This window comes from Mirounga leonina, unplaced genomic scaffold (assembly GCF_011800145.1).
Source record: "Mirounga leonina isolate KUSES-001 unplaced genomic scaffold, KU_Mleo_1.0 Mir_126, whole genome shotgun sequence".
In the NCBI taxonomy this organism is placed as follows: Eukaryota; Metazoa; Chordata; class Mammalia; order Carnivora; family Phocidae; genus Mirounga; species Mirounga leonina.
The window spans coordinates 2,179,107-2,204,201 of NW_023270314.1; the positions used below are offsets into that span (position 1 = coordinate 2,179,107).

A 25,095-nucleotide genomic window follows, 5' to 3' on the forward strand; every position below is an offset into this window, starting at 1 on the left:
GACAAGTCAGGAAATCCTCACTCGTTTAGCTTTGTCATCCTTCCTGTGAGTATTCATGGTGATCCATTGTATCACATCAGGATTACAGTGTGAGGTTCCCATCTCCTCCCCTTGACATGCTCAGAGATCTACCTTCTGGGCTTTCTTGAGAACCACTAGTTCACAAAGAAGTATTTATTCTTAGAACTGTGCCTGTCAGCCCTTGCAGGTGCATCATGGAAAGTGCAGGAATTTATTGAATGACTGAAAAGCTGACAAGGTGCCATCATCAGAAACAAAACCTTTTAAAAAATCAGAAAACTGAGATTAAATAAACTACAACACACTCTGCCCTTTGTTGTATTCATATCCTTTACATAATTAAGTCTACCTTCATTTATGTTTAGAAGGAAATAGATGTAGCAAAACCTGTGAATGCATTTTCAAGGTCAGAATGTGGAGTTTGGAAGAAAAATATGGAGCAGACGGTAAGCTCATAGGAAAATTAAGTCAGCCAGCTCTCCCCAGATGGTCACCTTTATACTGTTTTTGTAGCTCATGAATTAGGCACCTGTGTTTTCTTCAACTCACTCCCTGCCATGTGAATTCTTTCATTTGACATTTTAATTGCAAATAAAAACAATAAATCCTGATTTTTTTCACCAAAAAACCCCCACAAAATCCTATGTTTTTTACTCTTATCTGTTCTTGGAATGCAATAACACATTCATATTTGGGGATTCCTAAAATGCTTATTTGAATTTTACAATTCAAATTGTATAATATGTTATGATAATAGAAATGCAAATATAGTGGTTTGACACACATAAAGGGTTTCTTGCACTTTTCAGGAGACTGGCTTGAGTAACTTTTAAGATCTGTTCAGTTTCTTTTCTTTTTTTTTTAAAGATTTTATTCATTTATTTGACAAGGAGAGAGAGAGAGATTGATCACACGTAGACAGACAGGCAGGCAGAGGGAGAGGGAGAAGCCGGCTCCCTGCTGAGCAAGGAGCCCAATGCGGGGCCTTGATCCCAGGACACTGGGATCATGACCCGAACGGAAGGCAGACGCTTAACCGACTGAACCACCAGGCGCCTCTGTTCAGTTTCAAAATATATATTACGTGTCTTCTGTTAGAGTGTATTTTTAAAGTAGATCTATGATTCATGATAAGAATAGCCATATGGATTTCATACCTAATTCAATTTAAAATGTTCCTTGAATATGATAGTCACGTGTTAAGTACATCATCTACCCTCATACATGAGAAGAACATAATGCCTTTAAATAAACAATGATTTCCAAGTAAAGAATGTACTTTTCTCAGTCACTGCTTTCAAACTTCTCTGGCATTTGAACTGGCATTCTATTATTGAAATGTCAAGTAAAGATAGTAAGCTCCCACCATCAGTGCTTAATAAACCAACACAATAATTTCCACTTTCTTTTGCATTGCTTCTATGCATTGATAAGTGTTAACATTGAGATTCATGTAAAAGAAAAGTGATTCCTAAAAGATACATATTATTTTTTCTCTTTCTGTTAGAGATACCCTTCATAAATGTAGCAGAAAAATAAATGTGTTTAAAGGGCATGTACAATTAAAGATAAGATAAAACTACTCAGTAAATTATGGCAGGAGTGGTTTATATTAATACCACTTGAAAAACAATGCCTTTCAAATTAAAATTGTTTATGTATGAGTAATTTGTCTTGCAGTAAAATAAAAAAAAATGAGAATTCGTGGTCAGATTTAAAGATTAGGACCTCATCTGATTCAAAAGATAAAACAAAGCTAAGCTTATTTTATTTAATAGTCTCTCAAATGGAACAAAACCAAGTTATTTACTGTATTCAAGACCTTGTTGAGTAAGTCATTTCAAGTTTATTGCATTTGCCTGTTTACTTTGAGTTAATTAGATCCTAATGACTCATGAAATAGAAAAGGTAAAAGCATAATTTTAAGGACATCTAGTGGTCTATGGGATTAAATTTTTTCATCTGACAAAATATTAAATTATTAATCTAATATGTGCTTGTAGCATTTGTTTTTACCCAATTAAATGTTTTACTTGTGAATTTAAAAATTAACTCCTCATGCTTAGAATCTACAACTCAACCTCCAATTTCATCTCCTAGAACTTCCTTAAAATTACATTTAAAAAATGTTTCTGATACATTTTCATGTATACAGAGATTGAAAAATGATTGTGGAGTCAGTGAATAGTCTTTTGAATAGTGTTGTTGAATGGCATCGAATACCACCCCCCCCAAATATTTCCTCCATCTTCTGGACAGGTATTTTCTTTTGGCTCATTTATTTATTCCATAAATATTTAATGAGTACCTGCCATGTTACAGGCCTTAAGCTAGGCATGGACATCAAAGGAAAACAAAAAGCAATCATGGTTCTTGTTCTCATGATACTTACAATTTACAGTAGAGAGAGAGTAGCCAAAGAATCATGGAGATAAATGTAAAGTTACAATAATGATAAATACTAGGAAGCAAGGGTAGATGGTACTATGAAAGAATGATGGCACATGGTAGATATTTAATGGTAGGCACTTAATCTTTGTTTGCTGGATTAATGAAAGAATAATTGAATGAAGGGGATAGTACAGAGACTTGTCTTAGAAAAAGCTTCCCTAATCCAAATCAAAACCTCAATGAGATACCACCTCACACTAGTCAGAATGGCTAAAATTAACAAGTCAGGAAATGACAGATGTTGGCAGGGAGTGGAGAAAGGGGAATCCTCCTACACTGTTGGTGGGAATGCAAGCTGGTGCAGCCACTCTGGAAAACAGTATGGAGGTTCCTCAGAAAGTTGAAAATAGAGCTACCATACAACCCAGCAATTGCACTACTGGGTATTTACCCCAAAGGTACAAATGTAGTGATCCAAAGGGGTATGTGCACCCCGATGTTTATAGCAACAATGTCCACAATAGCCAAACTATGGAAAGAGCCAAGATGTCCATCAACAGATGAATGGATAAAGAAGATGTGGTATGTGTGTATATATATATATATATATATATATATATATATATATATATGTATATATATACATATATATATTCCATTATGTATAGTATATATATATATATATTCCATTATATAATGGAATATTATGCAGCAATCAAAAGGAATGAAATCTTGCCATTTGCAATGACATGGATGAAACTGGATGGTATTATGCTGAGCAAAATAAGTCAATCAGAGAAAGACATGTATCATATGATCTCACTGATATGAGGAATTCTTAATCTCAGGAAACAAACTGAGGATTGCTGGAGTGGTGGGGGGTGGGAGGGATGGGGTGGCTGGGTGATGGACATTGGGGAGGGTATGTGCTATGGTGAGTGCTGTGAATTGTGTAAGACTGATGAATCACAGACCTGAACCTCTGAAACAAATAATACATTATATGTTTAAAAAAAAGAAGACAGTAGGAAGGGAAAAATGAAGGGGGGGAATCGGAGAGGGAGACGAACCATGAGAGACTACGGACTTTGAGAAACAAACTGAGGGTTCTAGAGGGGAGGGGGTGGGGGGACGGGTTAGCCTGGTGATGGGTATTAAAGAGGGCACTTACTGAATGGAGCACTGGGTGTTATATGCAAACAATGAATCATGGAACACTACATCAAAAACTAATGATGTAATGTATGGTGATTAACATAATATAATAAAATAAAAAAAAATAGGGGCGACTGGGTGGCTCAGTAGTTAAGCGTCTGCCTTCGGCTCAAAGGTCATGATCCCAGGGTCCTGGGATCGAGCCCCACGTCGGGCTCCCTGCTCAGCGGGGAGCCTGCTTCTCCCTCTCCCACTCCTCCTGCTTGTGTTCCCTCTCTCGCTGTGTCTCTCTCTGTCAAATAAATAAAATCTTTTAAAAAAAATAAAAATAAATTAAAAAAATGCAAAAAAAAAAAAAAGAAAAAGAAAAAGCTTCACTGAGGAAGGTATGTTTGACCTGAAATCTGAAACATGAATAGGCATTCACTTGGCAAAGAGCATAGGAAGAGGGTCTAAAACAAAAACAAAAACAAGGCTTGGTGACAAGATAGAACATGACAGATAAAGAAGAGTGAGCCTTTAATAAAAGTTCAAAATTGAACATGGTACCAGTAGAAGCTGGAGGGGTTTTGTCTTTATTCACAGACCACATGATTGTCTATATAGAAAATCCTACAGAATCTACCAAAAAAGCTACTAAAACTGATTTTCATAAGATGAGAAAATATAAGTTTAACATTAAAATATCAATTGTATTTCTACATAATAACAGTGAGCAATTAGAAACTAAAATTTAAAAAACAGTAATATTTATAGAATCAAATATAATATCAAAATCATGAAATATTTAGAATCAAATGTGACAAAACATGTACAAGAATTGTTTACAAAAAAACTACAAAACACTGCTGAAAGAAATTAAAGATTTAAATAAGTGGAATGGCATACTATGTTTACAGTATTGGAAGACCCAACATTGTAGAGATGTTAGTTTTTCCCAAATAGATTTGACACAATCCTAGTTAAAATGTCAGCAGTCTTTTTTTTAAAGAAAAGCTGACAAGCTAGTTATATATAATTATTATAAAACTTATATGAAAATGCAGAGGGTATAGAGTAGCAAAATTGAAAAGCAAGAACAAGGAGGATTTATACTACTACTTCATTTCAAAACTTACTATAAAGATATAGTAATCAAGAAAGTGTGATATTAGTGTAAGTATTAATATACAGATCAATGAAATAGAATAGAGCTCAGAAGCAGGCTCACGGATACATAGCCAATTGATATTCAGTACGTGTGCTGGGAACTAAGTGAAGAAAGGTTAGTCCTTTCAATAAATGGTACTATAAAAATTGGATACCCATATGCTCTGCTGAAAAATCAACTCAAATGGGCCATAAATATAAATGTAAGATCTGAAACTATATTATTTTAAAAGAAAGTATAGAAGGGGGGACCCCTGGGTGGCTCAGTTGGTTAAACATTTGACTCTTGATTTCCGCTCAGGTTATGTCTCAGGGTCTTGAGATCGAAACCCGTGTTGAGCTCCCCAGTCAGTGGGGAGTCTGCTTGAGATTCTCTCTCCCCCTCCTCCCATCTTAAATAAATAAATACATGTTTTAAATAATAATAATAATAATAATAATAATAATAATAATAATAATAATAAAAAGTTTAGAAGAAAATCTTTAAGTCCTTGGGTTAATCCAAGGTTTCTTAGATTGACTGTAAAAAGCATAAGCCATGGACATTGACCATGTTGCATTGACCTTGGTTTTGCTTGTTCTTCTAACATGTACACTTGCACCCCTCAATTTAGGGTCTTTGCCCTTGCTATTCTCTGTCTGGATGCCCCTCCTTTGGATTTCCATAAGCCTGGCTCCTTCTGAACATTCAGGTTTCACTCCAAATGTCACCTTTCCAGAGAGGCTTTCCAAGACTATCTTAATCAAAGGACCATAGGTGACTCAGTATCATCAACCTTAGCTCTGTAACTTAGAATAGTGTCTTTAAAGTTATGTGCTTGTGTATCAGTTAGCTTGCATCTGGTTGCAAAGCCACAGAAAACCAAACAGTAAAGCCTGTATTTGTCTCGTAGGCAGGAATCATGGGGTTGCACATTCGAGGCTAGTACAACAGCTCAGTGATGGCATCAAGGGCTGGGCTCCTTTCTTTTTCCTGCTCCACCTTCCTTAACACGTGAAGGTTCTTTGCATGATCACAAGCTGGGGAAAGAGGAAGGGTGCAAAGACCAACTTGCTGAAGGCATATGCCAGCAGTTTGTCCATTTAAAAAACCTTCTTAGAAGCGTACCCAGTGACTTTACACTTAAAACAATTGGCCAAATGACAAGAGTCTGGAAAGAGAAGTATGTTTGCTTTCCAGCTTTTGTAGTAGAAGGCAAGGGACATGAGGGTTTTAGATGGCTTTAGAGTAGATAATTCATATTGTTTGCCACAGTACCCAATATATGTTTATGGAATTAGTGAACACTATGCTTTAAATGACCCAGCTCCATCTTCATCCAAGTTCCAGATGGAGATGAGTCATAGGTCAGATTCTGTAGTCTAAATGTCAGTCAAGTTAATAAAAATTCATCATTAAGGAAAAAGAAAACAGTAATTGGATCATTCCAGATCACTGGAAGCTCATGCCACTTAAGTTTTAATATTTTCTTGTTTTGGGTTGTAATGTCCAACCTACCTTAAAGGAAATCTTTCCAAAATAGGTTATCTTACTATCAACAGGTAGTTGATGATTTGATCATTTTTCAATAATTGAAATATGTTATCAGGGGCACTTGGGTAGCTCAGTCGGTTAAGCGCTCAACTTTTGGTTTTGGCTCAGGTCATGCTCTCGGATTTGTGGGATTGAGCCCCGGGTCGGGTTCAGTGCTCAGTGTGGCGTCTGCTTCAGCTTCTCTTTCCCTCTCCCTTACTCTCTCTCTCCCTCAAATAAATAAATAAAATCTTAAAAAAAATATGTTATCAGTACTAACACACTGATTATACCATAACACATTGAGAGGTTACCTCCTGGGACTTTGGGCAGTGTTATGACTCTGTTTGCCCCAGCTTACAATGGTCCATGATGCTATATTAAAAATTTTTTTTTGCCATACCTTTATTGTTTTATTTCTAATCCCTTTTCTGTGGCAGGATAGAGAAATAACTAAGAGCATGGCCACTGGAGTCAAACACATGTGGTTTTGGATCCTGGCCCTATCATTTACTAGTTGTATTGCCTCGAGCCAGATAATTCATCTTTCTGAGCCTTAGTTATTTGTTATTTTTCTTTAACTACACAGTGGAACAATAATAATTCTTTTATATATTGGTGAGGATTTTACAAAATGATATAAAAACAGCAAATAAGCACTGAATAGATGATGACCTCACCTTGTTCTGGATCACATATTAAACTATCTATTAGTAGTAACCTGAAGAGTCTATCAGTGATCTGCTTCCTGCATCAGCCTCATCTGAGAGGACTATTACAAAAGCAGATTCTCAACCCTCAACATCTTTTTTTTTTTTAATCTCAATTTTTAATAATAAATGGTCCAGGGTTAAATATTCATGTTGACTAAAATTTGAGAACCACTGCTTTCAGCCCTCAAGCAAGGATTTGTTGATCAGATTAGTTTAATCTCTGTTAACGACTTCGGAGAGCTGCTGGGAATCATTTTAAGAATATGGATTCCTGAGTCACATCTCAATGTAGCCCAGATTCTACAGCCATATTGCTTAGATTCAAATCTTAACTCTACAACTTACTGTTTCCCTGGGGAAGTAATTTTAACTCTATTGGTCACAGTTTCCTTTTCTGTAAAATGGGGATAATAATAGTACCTACCTCATAGTGCTGTTAAAGGAGTAAAATGTTTAAATCAGTGCCATATTAAATACTAGATATAACAGCTATTACTACTATAAGTTAGCATTGCTATTTAAAATCCCTGGGGTGTACGCTGAGATTCCACATCAGTGATTCTCAGTATGGCCACACATTGTAATCACTGGGGAGTTCTGAAGATCCTGATGGCAAGGCCATACCCCAGAATAATGAAATCAGAAATATATTTAGGTAGGATCTAGGTATGTGGTTTTATTTTTTTTCCAGTGTTCCCAGGTGACAACAGTGGGTAGCCAAGACTGAAAACCACTCCTCCCTGCCATTTAAAAGCTCTCCGGGTGATTCTGATGATCAGACAATACTACCTGAGAGAGGTATACTGGCAAATGGAATAGGGGTTAATCTTTATTGAGGGAGGAAAGATTAAGAGCTCAGCCTCCGACCAGGAAAGCCTGCAGAGCGTAAAGCTATTATAAAAGTACTGAATGTTGAAGGCAAAAGCTGCTAAAAGAAAAGCTGTGAATGGAATAAAAATAAAAGGCACAGGGTTTAGAATCACTTAGATCTGGACTCCACACTCAGATCTCTTGTTTGTTAATGAGGTCCTTAAAACTCTCTAGAAGCTTCCATTTTCTCATTGCAATATGTGGATATTTACTACCACATAAAGGTTGTTGTAAGGATAAAATGAGTTAAAGATGTAAAGTTCTTAGCATACAATGCCCCCTACTTAATAGGCATTAAATGTTTATTGTTATTGTTGCTTTTAGAAGTGAGGATTAATGAATGGCTAAAATTAACAACACAGGAAACAACAGATGTTGGTGAGGATTCAGAGAAAGGGGAACCCTCTTAAACTGTTGGTGGGAATGCAAACTGGTGCAGCCACTCTGGAAGACAGTGTGGAGGCTCTTCAAAAAGTTAAAAAAGCACCACCCTACAATTCAGCAATTGCACTACTGGGTAATTACCCAAAAGATACAAACACACTCATTCGAAGGGCTACATGCACCCCCATATTTATAGCAGCATTATCTACAATAGCCACATTATGGAAAGAGCCCAAATGTCCATCAGCTGATGAATGGATAAAGAAGATGTGATATATATATGTGTACAAACACACACACACTGGAATATCACTCAGCCATAAAAAGGAATGAAATCTTGCCATTTACAACAGTGTGGTTGGATCTCGAGAGTATTATGCTAAGTGAAGTAAGTCAGTCAGAGAAAGACAAATACCATATGATTTCACTCATATGTGGAATTTAAGAAACAAAACAAATGAACATGGCGGGGAGCTGGAGGAAGAGAGGCAAACCAAGAAACGGACTCTTAACAAACTGATGGTTACCAGAGGGGAAGTGGTGAGGGGTGGCAGGGATGGGTCAAATAGATGATGGACATCAAGGAGGGCACTTGTGATGAGCACAGGGTGTATGTAAGTGATAAATCACTAAATTTTATACCTGGAAGAAAAGATTATAATAACATTGTTTGGTGACAGATGTTAATTACACTTACTGCAATGAGCACTGAATAGTGTATAGAATTATTGAATCAGGATGTTGTATGCCTGAAACCAATATCACATTGTATGTTAATTATATTTCAGTAAAAATTATATTAGTAATATATATTAAAATAAAGAAGTGAGGATTAACAAAATCCAGGATGTGAGAAAGAGCGAGGGGGAAGGATAATACCCCAGCATTTCCTTAGATAATGGCATAAATGCTACGTAGAGGGATGAATCTGAGAGTTGGCAGGCCAGAGGAGGAGTCGTCGGTTTCAGGAAAATATTCTGAGATCTTCTTGTTTTCATTGTTTGTCTGGCAGCCTTCCCAGTCCTTATCTAATATTCCTCATAGGCTGAGCTAAACTACCAAACCCAAACTTCTATATTAGTAACCAAATTTGGTAGAATAGTTTCATGAAATAAGTGCAAGGAGGTTCTGAATAAGAACCTTGAGGGGACACATAAATAAAGTATGCACATTATTGTAGTGGTTTTAAGAACAAGTATTTTGCTGACTCCGAGCCTTCTTTTGCTCCCTTCCAGATCCTGGCTTTGCAGGTTTCTGGTACTTTTACGGAGCTAAAGGGAATCAGAATTCCATTGAAAACTCCAGTCTCATATCCAGTTTATTACTCACCAACTCTTTGCAGCACTAGCCAGGTCTGGGCTGGTGGGACCTGATTTCTCCAACTTTTGGTCCTTAGACCTCTTTTGACTTTTACCAACTGCTGTATATCCCATGACCTCATCCTGCTCGATTCTCTTGGGTGGGTTCCAGCAAGATGGCTCAGGCTCCAGTGGGCTCTGCTTTCCAATTCTCTCCCTCTGATCAGATAGACATAGAGGGCAGGAAGGCCACCAAGTCCATTAGTCCTGTTTGTACAACCAGGAAAGATTCTAGTCTCCCTTCTTGCAGGCACCCCCAGCAGCTACCATTGGTTCTACTGGGAACACTCCTCATTGGATAGAAGGGAAGCAAAGACTTAGTATTCTGACCCAAGTTAATGACGTAACACTTCTCCATGAGTTTTCTTTCCTCTCACAATTACCTCTTAATAAGGACTGGAAAAGGTCTATGGTGTAATGTAATAGGGCTGGACCAGCTTTTAATGGGATGTGACTGGTTTCCTTGATGGCTTTTTTTTGAATAATATTTCTTAGCCTTGAATGGTCATAGGAATCATCTGAAAGCTTAAACAAACAAACAAAAGTCCTGATGACTGGATCCCAGTCTTGGAGATTTTGATTTAATTAGTGTTGGGTAGCAGGCTGGTTTGAAAACTCCGCAGGTGATTCTAAAGACAGCCTTTATTGGGAACACTGTTTTAGAATGGGGTGGTACTTAACACTAATTAATTTCATTCGTGAGCTTTTACCAGTCATTCGGGGACTCCTGGAAAAACCCTATTCAGTGTTACACAGGGTATTAAAGAATAATGGAAATGTGAGGATTCCTGGAATGCTGGGACCGATAGGAACCTGAAACATCATTTTATTTACTTTCTCAACAAATGGGGTCTGTGAACCAACAACTTCGGAATCACTTGAATTGTTTGTTTAAAAGGCCTATTCCTGGGCCTTATTTTCACGCCTTCTGAATTAACCTCTCTAGAGTGGGGGTGAAAGGTCAGGAACATATGTTTTAATAACTTCCCCCAGGTGATTGTTAAGCACCTTCATGGTTTAGAGCCATTAATCTGTATCAGAGCTTTTCAACCCTGGCTGCACATTAGAATCACATAGGGGCTATAAAAATACCCATGCCAAGTAGACCAGTGGTTCTCAATCTTGGCTGCACTTTAGCATCACCTGGAGGGTTTTTGAAAGCACCATGCCCAGGCCCCACACTGTGCCAATCACATCAGAATCTCTGGGGTCGGGACCCAAGCATCTGTGGTTTTTACAACTCGCTAAGTGATACCAGTCTACATCCAAGGTTGAGAACCAGTGTTCTGAATATTCTGGTTTAATCTGGGGGGCGGGTGGGGTCAGGGGGGTCTCAGGCATTGATAATTTTCAAATGTATCCCAGCTAATTATAATGTGCAGCCAAGGTTGGGAATTCCTGAGTATTCAGGTTGGGGTCATTTTCAGCTTTTCTGACCTTCCCTCAGTGTGGTTACACAGTGGCCTTTAGCCTACAGATGCAGGCTTGCCTCCGTCTCCCACACCAGGTCCACGCCAGTCTTGACCAAGGAGATCTAGTCTCTTGAGGAGTTATGCGTCTATCTAGACACAAACCTCTAACCCCTGCTTTCCTGAGTTAGTTTCATTAATTAATCTATTACTTATTCAGTAAGTGTGTATTAAACTTCTCATATTTGTCAAGTACTCTGCATTGATCCATGGATACAATGGCAAATAAGATATTGTTCCTGACACCTAAAGAAGTTTATAGATTTGCAAGGGTAAAGGAGGGAGATATACATGCAAACAGAGGCATAGCAGAGAGTAGTAATTATTACAGTGGATGAGTGAAAAGAGAACTATGGGAACTTAATCTGCCTTGGAGAATCAGGAAAGACATGTCTAAGGAGATATTATTAAGCCAAGTCTTACCCCATGATTTAAGACACCTTCCATGATGTGATTTCTCTCCTACTTTTGCCATAGTTTCAACTTGAGCCATACCAAACTCCTTTCAGTTCTCTGCCCCACACTCTCTTGACAAGACTTCAATCTGCATTGATTTGCCTGGAACATTCTTCCCCTTTTCCCCAACCTGCACCTCCTACCTAAGACTCTGCTTAGCTACTAATTCCATGAAGAGGCCCTTCCTGGCCTCCTGAATGATGATAAATGCCTTTGTTATACATCCATGCACCAACCTGTAGTGATTCTTTTATAGGACACGCCCACTTTACTGCGTGTCTGTGACCCCTCGAACCTATAAATGTCATGAAAGTGGCAACAACCAGCTGTATCCTTTACCACTGTGTCCTGTGCATAGCATGGTGCTACGGCATTACTGGATGAATGACTGGATGAATGACTTAATTGTGTTCCAGGAACAGGGGATGATGTGTGCAAAGCCACACAGGTTGGAATTCAGTGCCACATCCTAGAATAACAAAAATTATGGATGTCCAAAATAAGAATGGGAGGGAAGAGTTTTTAGAGATGAGTCAGAAGAGGTTGGTTGTTAAGGGCCTTGAGTGTAACCCTACATGGTCTGAACTTCACTTTGTAAGCAGTGGGAAGCCAGAGAAGGTGTTATGTGGGGGAGGATAATAATGAGGTTTATCATTCAGGATAGTCACTCCAGAAGCAAGGTGGAGGATGGAATGAGGAAGAAAAAGCTAATTTAAAGAACAGTTGGGAGATGTTCCAGTACTATGAGTGAAAAATAATAAAGGCTTTTCTGAAGTAATCAAGCAAAAGGGCTCCATTCAAAAGGCATATTTGAGATAGAATCTCCAGCCATCGCTGAGTAACTGCATGTGGGGGTGAATGTGAAAGATGATGCCATTGTCTAGCTTGGAGGACAGCTGGATGGGGGTGCTATTAATGGAATTGTGGAATATGGAAAGAGAAGAGCTGGTTTCAAGGAAAAAAATATTTTTTTAAGATTTTATTTATTTATTTGACAGAGAGAGATAGTGAGAGCAGGAACACAAGCAGGGGGAGTGGGAGAGGGAGAAGCAAGCTTCCTGTTGAGCAGGAAGCCCAATGAGGGGCTCGATCCCAGGACCCTGGGACCATGACCGGAACCGAAGGCAGACGCTTAATAACTAAGCCACCAGATGCCCCCCAAGAAAAAAAAATATTAATGAGCTCAGTTTTTAACATGTTGAGAGTTCCATATGCCTATGGGCATCTAGGTAGAGTCTTCTGTACAGTTAGAAATGCATAAAATTCTTAGCTTGGTAACTTACTGACTGTGGATATGGCTGGTATTGTCCAATTGACTACATTAACTTCCAGTTTATGTACAAAAAAGACAAACTTTTCAAACTGTCAGTGTTGTTTTGATTTCATGATTTTTGCTTCTTTGGGCCACAATTGGCAATCAGTTGGCAATACTTCAAGGAAGAGTCTCCATTAAAGTCACTTACTGGTTATTTTCTTTGATTAGATACATACAGGTATGCCAACTGCACCTAAATTCTGAGGAGGTAATGATTTTATTATAGGTAGCAATGCTGTTCTCTTCTTCTCATTTGTGAGTTCAGAAAGGAAGTGTGTCTTATTCTTTTTGTTAAACTTAGTGCCTGGTCTAATAGGAACCCAAATTAGTGGATGGATGGATGAATGGATGGATGGATGAATTTATAATCTGATGGCAGAAATATGGGATGCTTTCTGGAGCTAATCACTTAGGAACTGAAAACCTTCTATCTTATACATAAATACCTATGTGACTCTTCACTGAGCTATTGACTACAACAACAGGTAGAAGAGATCACCTTAAGTATTTTTAAATGGCCTTTCATCATATCATTTTTTCTTGGCAGTACAAAACCACCCTGGGAATTTTAAAGCTATGGGTATAAAAGACAATATTTCTTGATACATTAACTTTTGATATTGTCAAATAAAGGAGGAACATTTAACTTAATTGTTACAGAAAATTCTTTTGCTTGGTACTGTCCTAGAAGCTGGTAGGTAGGTACACAATCAGGCTCTTTAGGAAGATAACCTTATGGACCATATGAAGAGGCTGGAGGAGAAGAAATGACTCTATTTGAACAGAGGAGAGATGATGATGAGGGCTTAGAATAATAGAATAGCAGTTAAATGGATAGAGCCCATTTGCTAATTAATAAATTCATGAAATATTTATTCACTGTATTATACCAGACTCTGGGGATGCAAAGGTGACCAAACTTAGATAAGTTCCTACCCTATAAGAGTTTATCAATAAGTGGAAGAAATGCACATTGATCAAATCATGACACTAATAAATGTATAACTGCAGATGTGATAAATGTAGTATGGGAAAGGAAAAGTCAGACTGCACACAGCATCTCAGAGGTAAAATTGACAGGACTTATTTGGTTATTGAGGTATCAATAAAAGACACGTCTCCTACTCTTCTTTCCTGAAAGAATATTCAAACTGATTTGTGTGGCAGAAATAACATACATGGAATGCCACCGAAGAAGGCATATTAGTGACGAATTGTGTAGGACAAATTAAAATGACTTTTTACCAAAAGCTTAGATCAATAAGCTATGAATTTTAAGTTGCGACTTTGCACCACTTATTTTTCATTGCACCATTCAACTGGAATGATAGTACTTTGCTGATGAGATATGGTTGACTCTAGATCTCTCTATTTTGATTTTTCTTTTCAGATGTTGCCAGAGCAATTGAATTATTGGAAAAACTACAGGAATCTGGAGAAGTACCAGTGCACAAGCTACAATCCCTCAAAAAAGTGCTTCAGAGTGAGTTTTGTACTGCTATTCGAGAGGTATGACACTAAAATTTTAATCCCTTATATTTAGCCATCTGTCTTCTGAAGAGAAAACGTGAATTTTCCACACAAACAGTTGAATAGTTAAGACTGGAGCTACATCTAAGCTTTCTGTTTTTAGCTGCTTGGACAGATGATAAAGTATGATTTAGTCTGCTAAATTCTTAAATTAGATCCAGTCGGGATTTATACATTCTTTTAAAACCGAATATTGACCTTATAGTACCAGTGGAGGTCACTGCCTCGGCAGGTAATTCTTACTTGCTTGTAGTCTCAGTTATTTAGTGGCCACATGAAGTCATATGGAAATTCAACTCAAAATAGTCATAATTCATGAGGGTTGAGCTTTTCTTAAAAGAACACTCAACTGAATCTTAGATAAATCTGGAAGAGTAACCTCCTACAGACTAATGTTATAGTCATCCAAACATTGCTGTCTAGTGCAATAATGGAAAATCTCTGAACAGACTGATACGCCCTTCTAACAAATCTTTGTAATGCTTTCCTCACTAGTGGGTGCAAGAAGCCTAATGTAAAACAAGTGTGTAGAAATGACTGAATTTTGTATTGACTTGTGGTGGAATTGACTAGTCCACTAATGAATTTAATTGGTTACAGTAGAGTTCATTTGGGATGTATATGCCATATTGTTTTTTGAATAAAATAATATTAAGTAAGCCCATCATTTCTTCCCCATCAGGTACTAAGTAATAATTCATTACTGAGAACCTAGAGTCCATAAATCCAGCATATTTGCTCTGCTAGAAGTCCCCAATAATGAATTATCTACTGTTATCCTCTCCAAAGCTAGTTGAACCCAGTGATTACCTGGAGAGTTTGTTCTCTAGTGGAGGACATACACTTGACAAGGAATACTTGTTATCAACTTCCCTTCCTCCTTGCAATTCTACCTGTAGCTAATGCACTTATTTTTACTTCAGCAATGCTAATATATGAGTAGTTACTGCATGGGAAAGACCTAGGTGACTAAGATAGAGACATACAAAACCTCTTTCACTACAAATTTAAACTATAGCCTATCCAGTGTGGTTACAATTTAGATTTTGCTGAGATTTGACTTAGACTGGGCTTGTGCTAAATCTTTATCAGGTGAAGTTGTTCCATATTTAATTTTTGTTTATAATGAACACAGCTTAAGTATATAACCATAATTGTGTCTCTAAGTTCAAAACTATGAATTTAACCAAAGGCTGAAAGGAAATTTCTCAAAGTGTATGAGTTCTCGGCCACCAGTTGCCCAGTGGGAAAGGAATAGATATGTGGAAACCCCGTGGGCCACTCTCAGTTAAATTCCTGTAGTCACTCTGTAGATCAAGGTTAGGTCCCCTATACACTCTTTTCTTCCTTCACAGAGTGCTACTCCTCTGAGATTTGATGGCTTATTTTTCATTTTTAGATATCCTATCATCTCTTTTACTTTCCACAGAACTAACTGAATGATAGGACACATCAAATATATAACTCTGCTCACTGGGAATATGGCATATGATCAATGCAAAGTCTCTACTTTCGTGGTATTTACATCCCAGTGAGAATATGATTAAATAAATATGCAATACAATGTCAGAGGGTGACAAAACCGTGGAAATAAATAAAGCAGGGTTAGGGGAAGTAGGAGTAAAGCTCTATTAAGCTGGGGTGGTAAGAAAATAACCTAACTGAAGTAAGGGAACATCTCACAATTATAAGTGGGGTATAGTTTTCCAGGCAGAAGAGACCACAGATGCAAAAACGAAGAATGATCTTAGTCCATGGAAGGAATATCCTAAAAGCCAGACTGTCTGCAGTAAAATAAGCAAGGTAGACTTCCCCGAGGCAGCCAGAGAGCAGATCATGTAAGGCCTCGCATGCCATGGTTGGGACAGTGGATTTCAGTCTAAGCATGGGGGAAAGCCCTTGGAGAGTTTTGCCCTGACCTGATTAGATTTTTAAAAGCTCCTTCTGCCTGCTGTGAGAGAATACAAATGTGTGGGCAAGAGAAGAAACAAGAGAATGCAGGAACCAAGTAATGAGAGATCAGGTGAGAGACTAGATGATGGCAACTTGCAGGGTCAACAGTGTAAGTCGTGGGAAGTCCTCGGGTTCCATGTGTGCTTTTTGAGAGTAAAGTCAACAGGAATTGTTCGTGCTTTGGGTACATGGCAGAGAGATACAAGTCTCTATTGCCTTTTAGGTTTCAGCTTGAACAATTGGATGAATGGTTACATAATGAGATAGGAATCTTAGCAAATGGACCAAATTTGGACTGTCCAAGAGCTCTGTTGTAGACAAGAGTAAGTTGATGATGCATTTCAGACATCCAAGTAGAGTCTGAGTCTGGAGGTTGGGGGAGAAGTTGGGTCTGGAGATGTAAATGTGGTATGACTGTCTGTTCAAATAAATGCACAGGCCTTTTTCTTTAAAGAATTTGCTAAGGAAACAGAGAATAAAAGTAAAAAAGAAAATAAATATTAAGACATTGTATTGGCATTATAAATATATCTTCCAAACCCTGTCTGTGGTAAAGTGTTCTGTGTGTATCATTAGTGATCCATGTAAATCTATAACTGAACTATGGGCAGTCCAGCAATTTCAGAGGGAAACAGATGATATAATTTGTCTGCCTTACATTTTATAAATCTGGACTCATAAGATTGATTTTAGGTTCATAGTAATGTCCTTATAATAGTTTTGTCCTTAAGGGCAATGCATGTTATACAGAAAGTTGTTTTCATCACTTCATCTTGACTCACATTCCACACAAGTTTTATGATATTGTTCATATTTAAGTTTGGAATGTTCCTCGTTATTCTCATTATGTCACTCTACATTAACTGGGAAGTAATGGTAAAAATAGCAATATGTCTTCAACAATTCTGAATCATAGAAGAATATTGTATCTCCATCTAGTAAAAAGTTCTTCAATACAAATGTAAAATATGAACCCATGTTCCCAGACAGGTGAATCCACAAGCCAGGAAAGAAAAGGGCAGCTGGGAAGTATGACGATGTACAACAACAAATCTCCGAAAATTAAAGTGTTTTGAGTCAAGGATCCTTTCCCTCCTGGTCTCTTGGGTCCTGACTATTATGCTGGCATGAAATCTTTGAAGTTATGGTTTCTTATTCAAATTATGCTCAGAATCTCTGTGGTTAAATTCTTTGATTTTTCAGGAATATTTGATAGTTAATACTTTCCAGTGTGAAAATTATGAATTTGTCATGACAGGTAGAGAAAAGACAAAGAACTATAGGGGCATCATCCTTAGTTGCACTTACCAGAGCAAAAACAGGCACAGGTCATTGTCAACAAGACTGTAAAGCCTAAATTATGCTAAAAAAATGAAGGACAATCAATTGCCAATATTTAAAATTGCCTTACACAAGTATAACAGTGGTTACTGTTGCAATCCCATATTTTGCTTTACATTTGGATGCAACCACTGAATCAGCTCTTAGCCTATGGGCAGCACTTATATGGGAAGAATGGTTTCATGAAATTTTATTTTGTTTTTTGCTGAAAATGAATGATTAAAAGAGATTCGATGTTTTCTGTCCTTAACTATTCTTCTGTAATCTCTAAGAAAGATGAACAAAATCATGTTGAGCTCAGGACTGAAGCAAGACCATTTATGTATATAACTAAAAAAGGCACTGATCTATTAATAAATAAGTTTCACTTGAATGCCAATCCGCACACAGCTTTAGTCACACAATACAGATAGTAGTTGGCAATACTTACCTTAATGTTGTGTTTTATGCTGAAGGATCTTAAAAGGACCTGATTAATAATTAAATTGTACCAATTCTGGCCAAATAATTTTGCAGTACATGGCAGATAAATGGACTGACACATGATGCTGCTCTTCCGTAGTGAGAGGTACCAGCTGACAAGAGAAAAGTTCACAGAACTTTTTGAATGGGAGATGAAATAAAAAAATTTTATGGTACTGATATTCCCAGTAAGGACCATTTCTGTAATTTTAAGTGGCTTCTTCAAGTTTTAGTTCCTCACTCTACTAAATATTATTTAGTTCCTCACTCTATTATTGCATGACCTAAGTTTATAAATTGAAATATAAGGAAATATATGGGTTGAAATATAGGGATTATAAAACGTTGACTTCTGATAAGAGAATTTCCCATGAGAATTGAAGGGTGAACTTGAATTGAGTTCACATAGCTCGATTGCCAAGAGACGAACTTTGTCCTGACACTTCCTGTTCTTTGTGCCTCAGAGAAAGAAATCAATAGTATATGAGTGGTCATATTTTAAGAGGACATCCAATTTCTGCAACAAAGTTCAAAGAAACTCTTTCTGAAACTAAAATAATAAAAAAAAACAATGAATTTATTTACCATCATCATCTTCCAAGTTTTACAACATTCAGGCTTCCTGCTTTCCAGGGTGATGTGCTCATTGATCTGGTGTTTGATGTGCTGCTGGGAGCGGTCCGTGGCAGGGACTTGCTCCCATATTTATGACTATCATATGCATGTGTGAACCAAAAATGCAGAACCGAATGACTGTCACCAAAAACTGCCTTCCTTGGCCAATCACCAGATGCTGTGTGTTGGTATGCTCTCATGTAGTAGAACTGTAGATTAAGAAAATAATCCAACTCCATATGGAATCATTCTGTGATAGTCAGTAGGATTGTTGGAAAACATTCCCGTTCTCCTCTACTTCTTAGCACATGTTACAGTTGGATTTCCCCAAACTCCTTAAAGCAGGATGTGGTTATAACAACTGCTCGGTGAGGAAAATGTGAGTGGAAATGATGTGTGCCACCGCCTTGGTGAAGCCTTTGAATCAGTACGTGATATGCTGTGTTCCTTCCCCTTTGCCACGTGACTAGTGATGTTTTACCTGATAAATGATCAATCAGCCTGGGCTGCAGAGGGAGAAAATGAGAAGTACAGGCTTTAGCCAAGCTTTTACAAACATATAGCCTGAGCAAGAAATACACCTTTGTTACTCTAAGCCTCCAGGATATTGGGGTTATGGTACCACAACATAATTCAAGCCATCCTGACTGATAATACACAACCATCAAGCCAAATTTAGCTTGGATAAGTTATAAGCAGTAGCAAGCAACCCTTTAACTGCTGTAACACAAAATTAATTTCTAAAGTCTATGTTGTTATTTTCAGTAAGCTATGGTAAATCTTTTTAAAACTATATGAAATTGATAACCAATATAAGTACCCATGCCCATTGGGTGGCTCATAAATTTTAAAAATTGAGATACTTAGTCCATAGATTTTGCTTCTAGGTTATTTTCCATTTGCTCCTATTCTCATTTTTTTTTCTCCCTGAGGATGGAGCTCGTTAACCCTCCAGCACCACCTCCCACCCCATCTAAGTCTTACACTGTTGCTTTATAAAGGGGTTTCTTTGTTTTATATACTTAAAGTTGTAAGCCACTTGGCTTACAGTCTGCTATTCAATCGCTCTTAGTCCCCAGTGAGAGTCTTTCCCTGGAAGGATCTATAGATTAGGAATTATCATCATAGTGCCTCCCACCAGTAATGTGTGAAATGTCACTGTGAGGCATCTGTCAGATGGGGCGGGGGGGGGGGGGGGGGGTGGGTAGCAACACCGTTAGAGCAGTGTTGTAGTCAAGTCAACCAATGTTTAAATCCCAACTTGGCTACTCATTTCAGACCTCTCTAATATTTTGTCAATTTTAAAGATTTTTTTAATTTATTTATTTGACAGAGAGAGACAGTGAGAGAGGGAACACAAGCAGGCGGAGTGAGAGAGGGAGAAGCAGGCTCCCCGCCGTGCAGAGAGCCCGACGCGGGGCTCGATCCCAGGACCCTGGGATCATGACCTGAGCCGAAGGCAGACGCTTAACGACTGAGCCACCCAGGCGCCTCAATTTGTCAATTTTAAATAATGGAATGATGCCATCAGTCTTGAAGTGATTCATGTAATTAGAGATCATATATGTAAAGTCACATAGCACAGAGTCTGGCATCCAATAATTACATGATCAGAGGATGCTATTGTAATTAAAGAGTAGACTCCCAAATTATCACTAGGTAGAGTGTTTTGGTAAGTCAGGACATGAAAAATAGATGGGAAGAGAAGTGTTAGTTTCTATAGGCTAGATTTAAGAAAACCCATAAGACTAATAGACATATTCATTGTCCCAGTGTTAGTCATGAAACAAAATAAATTGAACATTGTACCCTAATGCTACAACCATATGGGACATACCATTGTGACACACATGTTTGTTTTTGGTGCTGTTCTGTACATCTTAATCTACTGTGTGGATGAAAATGTGGACAGTAAATGTAATCAGCTTTATGAGAAAACTAAGGGTGGGTGGTATGACAGAATACAGATTTATAATTAGCTTAAGAAAACACATACATGGATCAATACTGACAAGATCAGGTGAAGTAAGGCTACATAGGAGGAGAAAAGAGAGTGGGAGGAAGGGAGAGTGGAAGGGAAGGAAGGTAGAAAGCAGAGAGGGAGAGGGAAGGAAGCAAACAAGAAAGGAAGAAAAAGGAAGGAAGGAAGGAAGGGCGGCAGGCTAATGTGGAATCATGGCTTAGCATTGTGTATTGGAAAAATGGCAAGAACATGGAGTCATAAAGAGCACCGACAACGAATTCTGACAACCTGGACTCAAATCCTTGCTTAGCCATTTAATTATATGAGCTTGTGCTCTTTACTTAACTTCTATGCTCTTGGTTTTGTGTATCCTTGTTTTTTTAACATAAAATAAGACAATAATAATTTTATGGGGCTTTTGGGAAGGTTAAATCAAATGAGATTAAAAAGGATAAAATACCTTGACTAACACAGTGCCTAGCTAAAAGAGGAAGTAGTTACAAAATGGTAGCTACTCTGGTGAAAAATTCAGTGGTTTTAGTGACAATACAATAACATTTTACTGTGTTCTAATAGAAATATTAGTTATAAATACAGAGAATAATGGTTCTGTAGTTATCAGTCACCCAAACAAATGAAGAATTTTTTTCTCAATAGGAAGATCACATTTTAAGGATGTTGACAATCTGGAGTGGTTTTAGAATAAACCAGTATAGTAAGGAATCTGGAAACCTTGTCATTTTACAAAAAGTTAAGGACTTGGTGATAGTTAACCACAAAAGAAAAAAATAGTAGGTAATATATTTGTCATTTATTATTTGGTAAGATAAAGTGAAAGGGAAGTAACCAATGTGGACCACTGGGTGAAAAGCAGATTTCAGTTAACTAGCAATAACCAGCAATGAGCTCACTTACAATATAAGAAGCTTCCTATAACAATAGCAGAGGTTAGATGGTCATATTTCAGATCATTTTTGCACAAGAGTTTTTAACTTAATGTCACATATAAACTTCATGTTGTAGGTGAAGTAAAAGCAAATATGTTTATATGCGTTAATAATGTATATTTATATACTTCCATATAAATATATATAAATTATAGAATTTATATTATATGCCTTATTTTTGTTCCCTTCCATTTATGTGCAAAAGTTTTATGGCAAAATATGTTTTTAATGTTTTACTTTAAACATGGATAGAATGGCATGGATTCATTATGTAAAATTATCAATCTGTTATATAATGGCATCTAGAATAGTATTACATTCATGGGAATTAACAAAAATGTGTCTGACATATGTTTGCACATATCTCTTTCTGTTCATATTGAATTTAGCTCAAGTGGCAGATGACAAAAGAAAGAAAGCTTGATGGCTCTTACATTTCCCTTGATTTTATTTGCACTGCCAAATGTGATAGGACATAAAGCTAGATTGTTTCTTGTGTGATAAGTTTCCTGCCAAGAAGAGCATGAAGTCAATAAAGCTTATTTCTGAGCATCCTGAAAATACATCGCACATTAGAGGATTTTTATTTTCTTTACCAAAACTTACATTTTCCCCAGCGTGTCTTGACATGTCTCCAAGCAAAAGGAACCATAAATAATTGGGGAAAGTTTGATCAAATCAGGTACTCTAGAAATGTTTGAGCTGGTGGGTTGCTCAGAACTACAAGAACAATAAAAATCTAAAAGAATGCCTCTGTTCGTTTGGTATAACCTACTTCTGAACTCTGACATTTTGCTAATCTTTTGAAGCCAGTTATGGTGAAAATAGCAGCTGTGCTGTTCCTGCTTGGCATGCAATTGATGAAAACTATGATTGTTTCAGTAAAGCTCTGATTTTTGTCTATCCTGTGAGTGCTGATGGTCCTACTGAAGTCCCTCTGTGTGTGTGTGTCTGTGTGTGTGTGTGTGTGTGTTACCCCATGGATACTTTAAAGACCAAGTTCCAACGGTAAAAAGTTTCTTTGCTCTGCAAAACTCCTAATGGAAGAAAATTCTTCATACTCAGTGTACATGTGGAATACATAGGGAGTTTCACTTTTTATGAAGACTTACTACTTTTCAACATCAGCATGCATTAGTGTCGAAGACTCTGATGATTATCCTAAAAGATGCCTTGCCTCCTCTGTGAAAAGTGGTCCAATATTTTCAAAGCCATATCCTAGAACTTCTATATTTTTTAAAGTTTTATTTAGAAATAGAGCAAACTGTGTGCTTTTTACTGTCAAGAGTTTTTTGGGGTTTTTTTTTTTTTTTTTTTTTTTGGCTTTCCGGAGGATAAGTGTTAATGCACTTTGTTGAACTTGGGTCAGAAATTTCACTTTATTTATTCATTTTTTTAAGTATCTGATTTATTTTTCCTTGTATCTTAGAACAGTTTGACAAGGGAGGTTCATTTGTGGCTAGACTTTCTTGTAGTAAAATCTAAAATGGCTGTAAGAAGGAAGCTAGTCATCAGATTCCAGATTCACTGTGATTGCTGCTAGAAATGTCTGCCATTTTGGAAGGAGAAATTAGAGCTGAAAACTTGTGACCTTTCCAGAGCTGAAGGAGGGATATCTGTGAGGGGAAAGGGAGTTGAAAATGAGAAAGCCTTGTCAGTTTAACCATGGGAAAGAACTATAGCAACTGGAAAGACTGCAAAACTCTTTTAAAAGTTATTTCTGCTTAGATGATTTAAATTGAAAAAAGATTTCAGACGTCTTTCTTTCCTGACAGAGGCTGCATTGTTGATGCCAACCTTTCTAAAAATAACTTTATTTGCCTCGAGGACACGGGATTTGGTAGGGCCTAAATTCAACTTGAAGTGTCTTGAAGAAAGTTCAGGTGTCTTGACACAAGCCTGTTCTGCCATAAGAGAGTTTAATTCTGTTTGCTTTTGAAAGTGATGTGGGCTGCAACTTTGAGCCCTTGCTGGTATTAAAACAGATTCAAAATTGATTGAATACTAAAAGTGACATAAATATTTCCATGTAAAAGATCACCCCAAACTTTGACTTCTTCCAAATCAAACAGGCTTCTCATTGAAATATATTTTAAGCAGACACAGAATTTTCTTCTTTTATATGATTTGGTTAATTTGATTAATTCTTTTCCAGGAAGCAGCCATTAATTTTTACAAAAAAAAAAAAAGAGTCACATAATCTTAATAAAATAACTCAGTGTCAAAAGCAAAAAATGGAACGTATTTTTTACGTTATGGGCCCTTTTGAGAATCTGATAAAGTTATGGTGGCTGTATTTTTCTTGGGATAACACCATAACTTTATCAGATTCTCAAAAGGGCCCATGATATATCCTCCTACTCCACTTCTCAGAGAATGAAGACTACTCCCTAATAAAGGATTCTGGTATCAGTTGAGATACACTACTTGACTAGTTGGTCTCCATCTCTAAGATCCTTCCAATTCTATAAATCTGTAATTACATAGCAAGTAACCTATGTTTTTCTTCACATAAACGACATGGAATTATATAAGGCTGAGCATGTATGGATGGTAGGAATATGTGACTATGTGAGGCTGTGTATTACTGGGGTAGGGAAGACAGATACGATGCAAATTTTTAAACTGATAAAAATAATGAGAAAAATAAATGTACTCATTGAGTTTTTCGAAGAATATAATTATAATTTTATCACAGGAAATTGCAAAAACAGAATGACTAACTCATGGGAAACAATTTTTAAACTAAGTTATATTTCTGCAGCTCTCTCAGGAAAACACATTTGTAACAATGTGAGGAGTGTTTGTAACATCAACATGTCACTTTCTGGTAGCAGGAACGGGGTCTGTATGGCAGGAACCATCAGAGGCTGTAATTGCACTAATGGGTCATTGATCTTGAAGATGTCTAAACAGACCCTCACAAACAGCCCATAATGACTCTGAGGACTGTTAGCATTCACTGTTGGGTAAATACTCAGCTCAGGCTTTCTATTTGCTGTAACAAATGATAAAATAAACAGTTCATATTTCTAGAAGCTTGTAATTGTATGTACTTACATAGTCGTTCAAAATAATAGAGTCCTCTGAGAAGTTGTATTTTATATCAGTCAGATAAAGTGAACATCCTGTCTTCTCTTGAGATCATAGGACTGGAAATCAGAACTTCTATTTTTGGCACCATGGATGACAATTTTTTTTTTCAGTGAACAAGTCATTTAAGCTTTCCTTGCTTCAGTATTGCCCATATATGTGTAGTGTAGACAAGTCCATTGTACAAGCCATCTTAAGTGAATGTTAAATTACAAATTGTCATTTTTAAGCTGCTTGCTATTATCCCTTGGGTGTGATTTGCACATTAGTATCACTTATAATTCGAATATATGCAAGGTTATCATTAACCTCCTCCCTCCCTTCCTTCTTTCCCTCCTTCCTTCCCTTTTTCTTTCATACAAGATTTAGGGCTGACTACTGACCACGACATCTTGTA

At 37.3% G+C, this 25,095-nt stretch overlaps 1 protein-coding gene across 1 annotated transcript in view; it reads left to right on the forward strand.

Moving 5' to 3' along the window:
- LIN7A (lin-7 homolog A, crumbs cell polarity complex component) overlaps positions 1 to 25,095 on the forward strand; it is a 113,421-nt gene that overhangs the window by 20,409 nt on the left and 67,917 nt on the right. Inside the window, exon 2 of the mRNA XM_035002068.1 lies at positions 14,185 to 14,303. Coding sequence (XP_034857959.1) covers positions 14,185 to 14,303 — 119 coding nt within the window. The remainder of the gene's footprint in view (positions 1 to 14,184; positions 14,304 to 25,095) is intronic.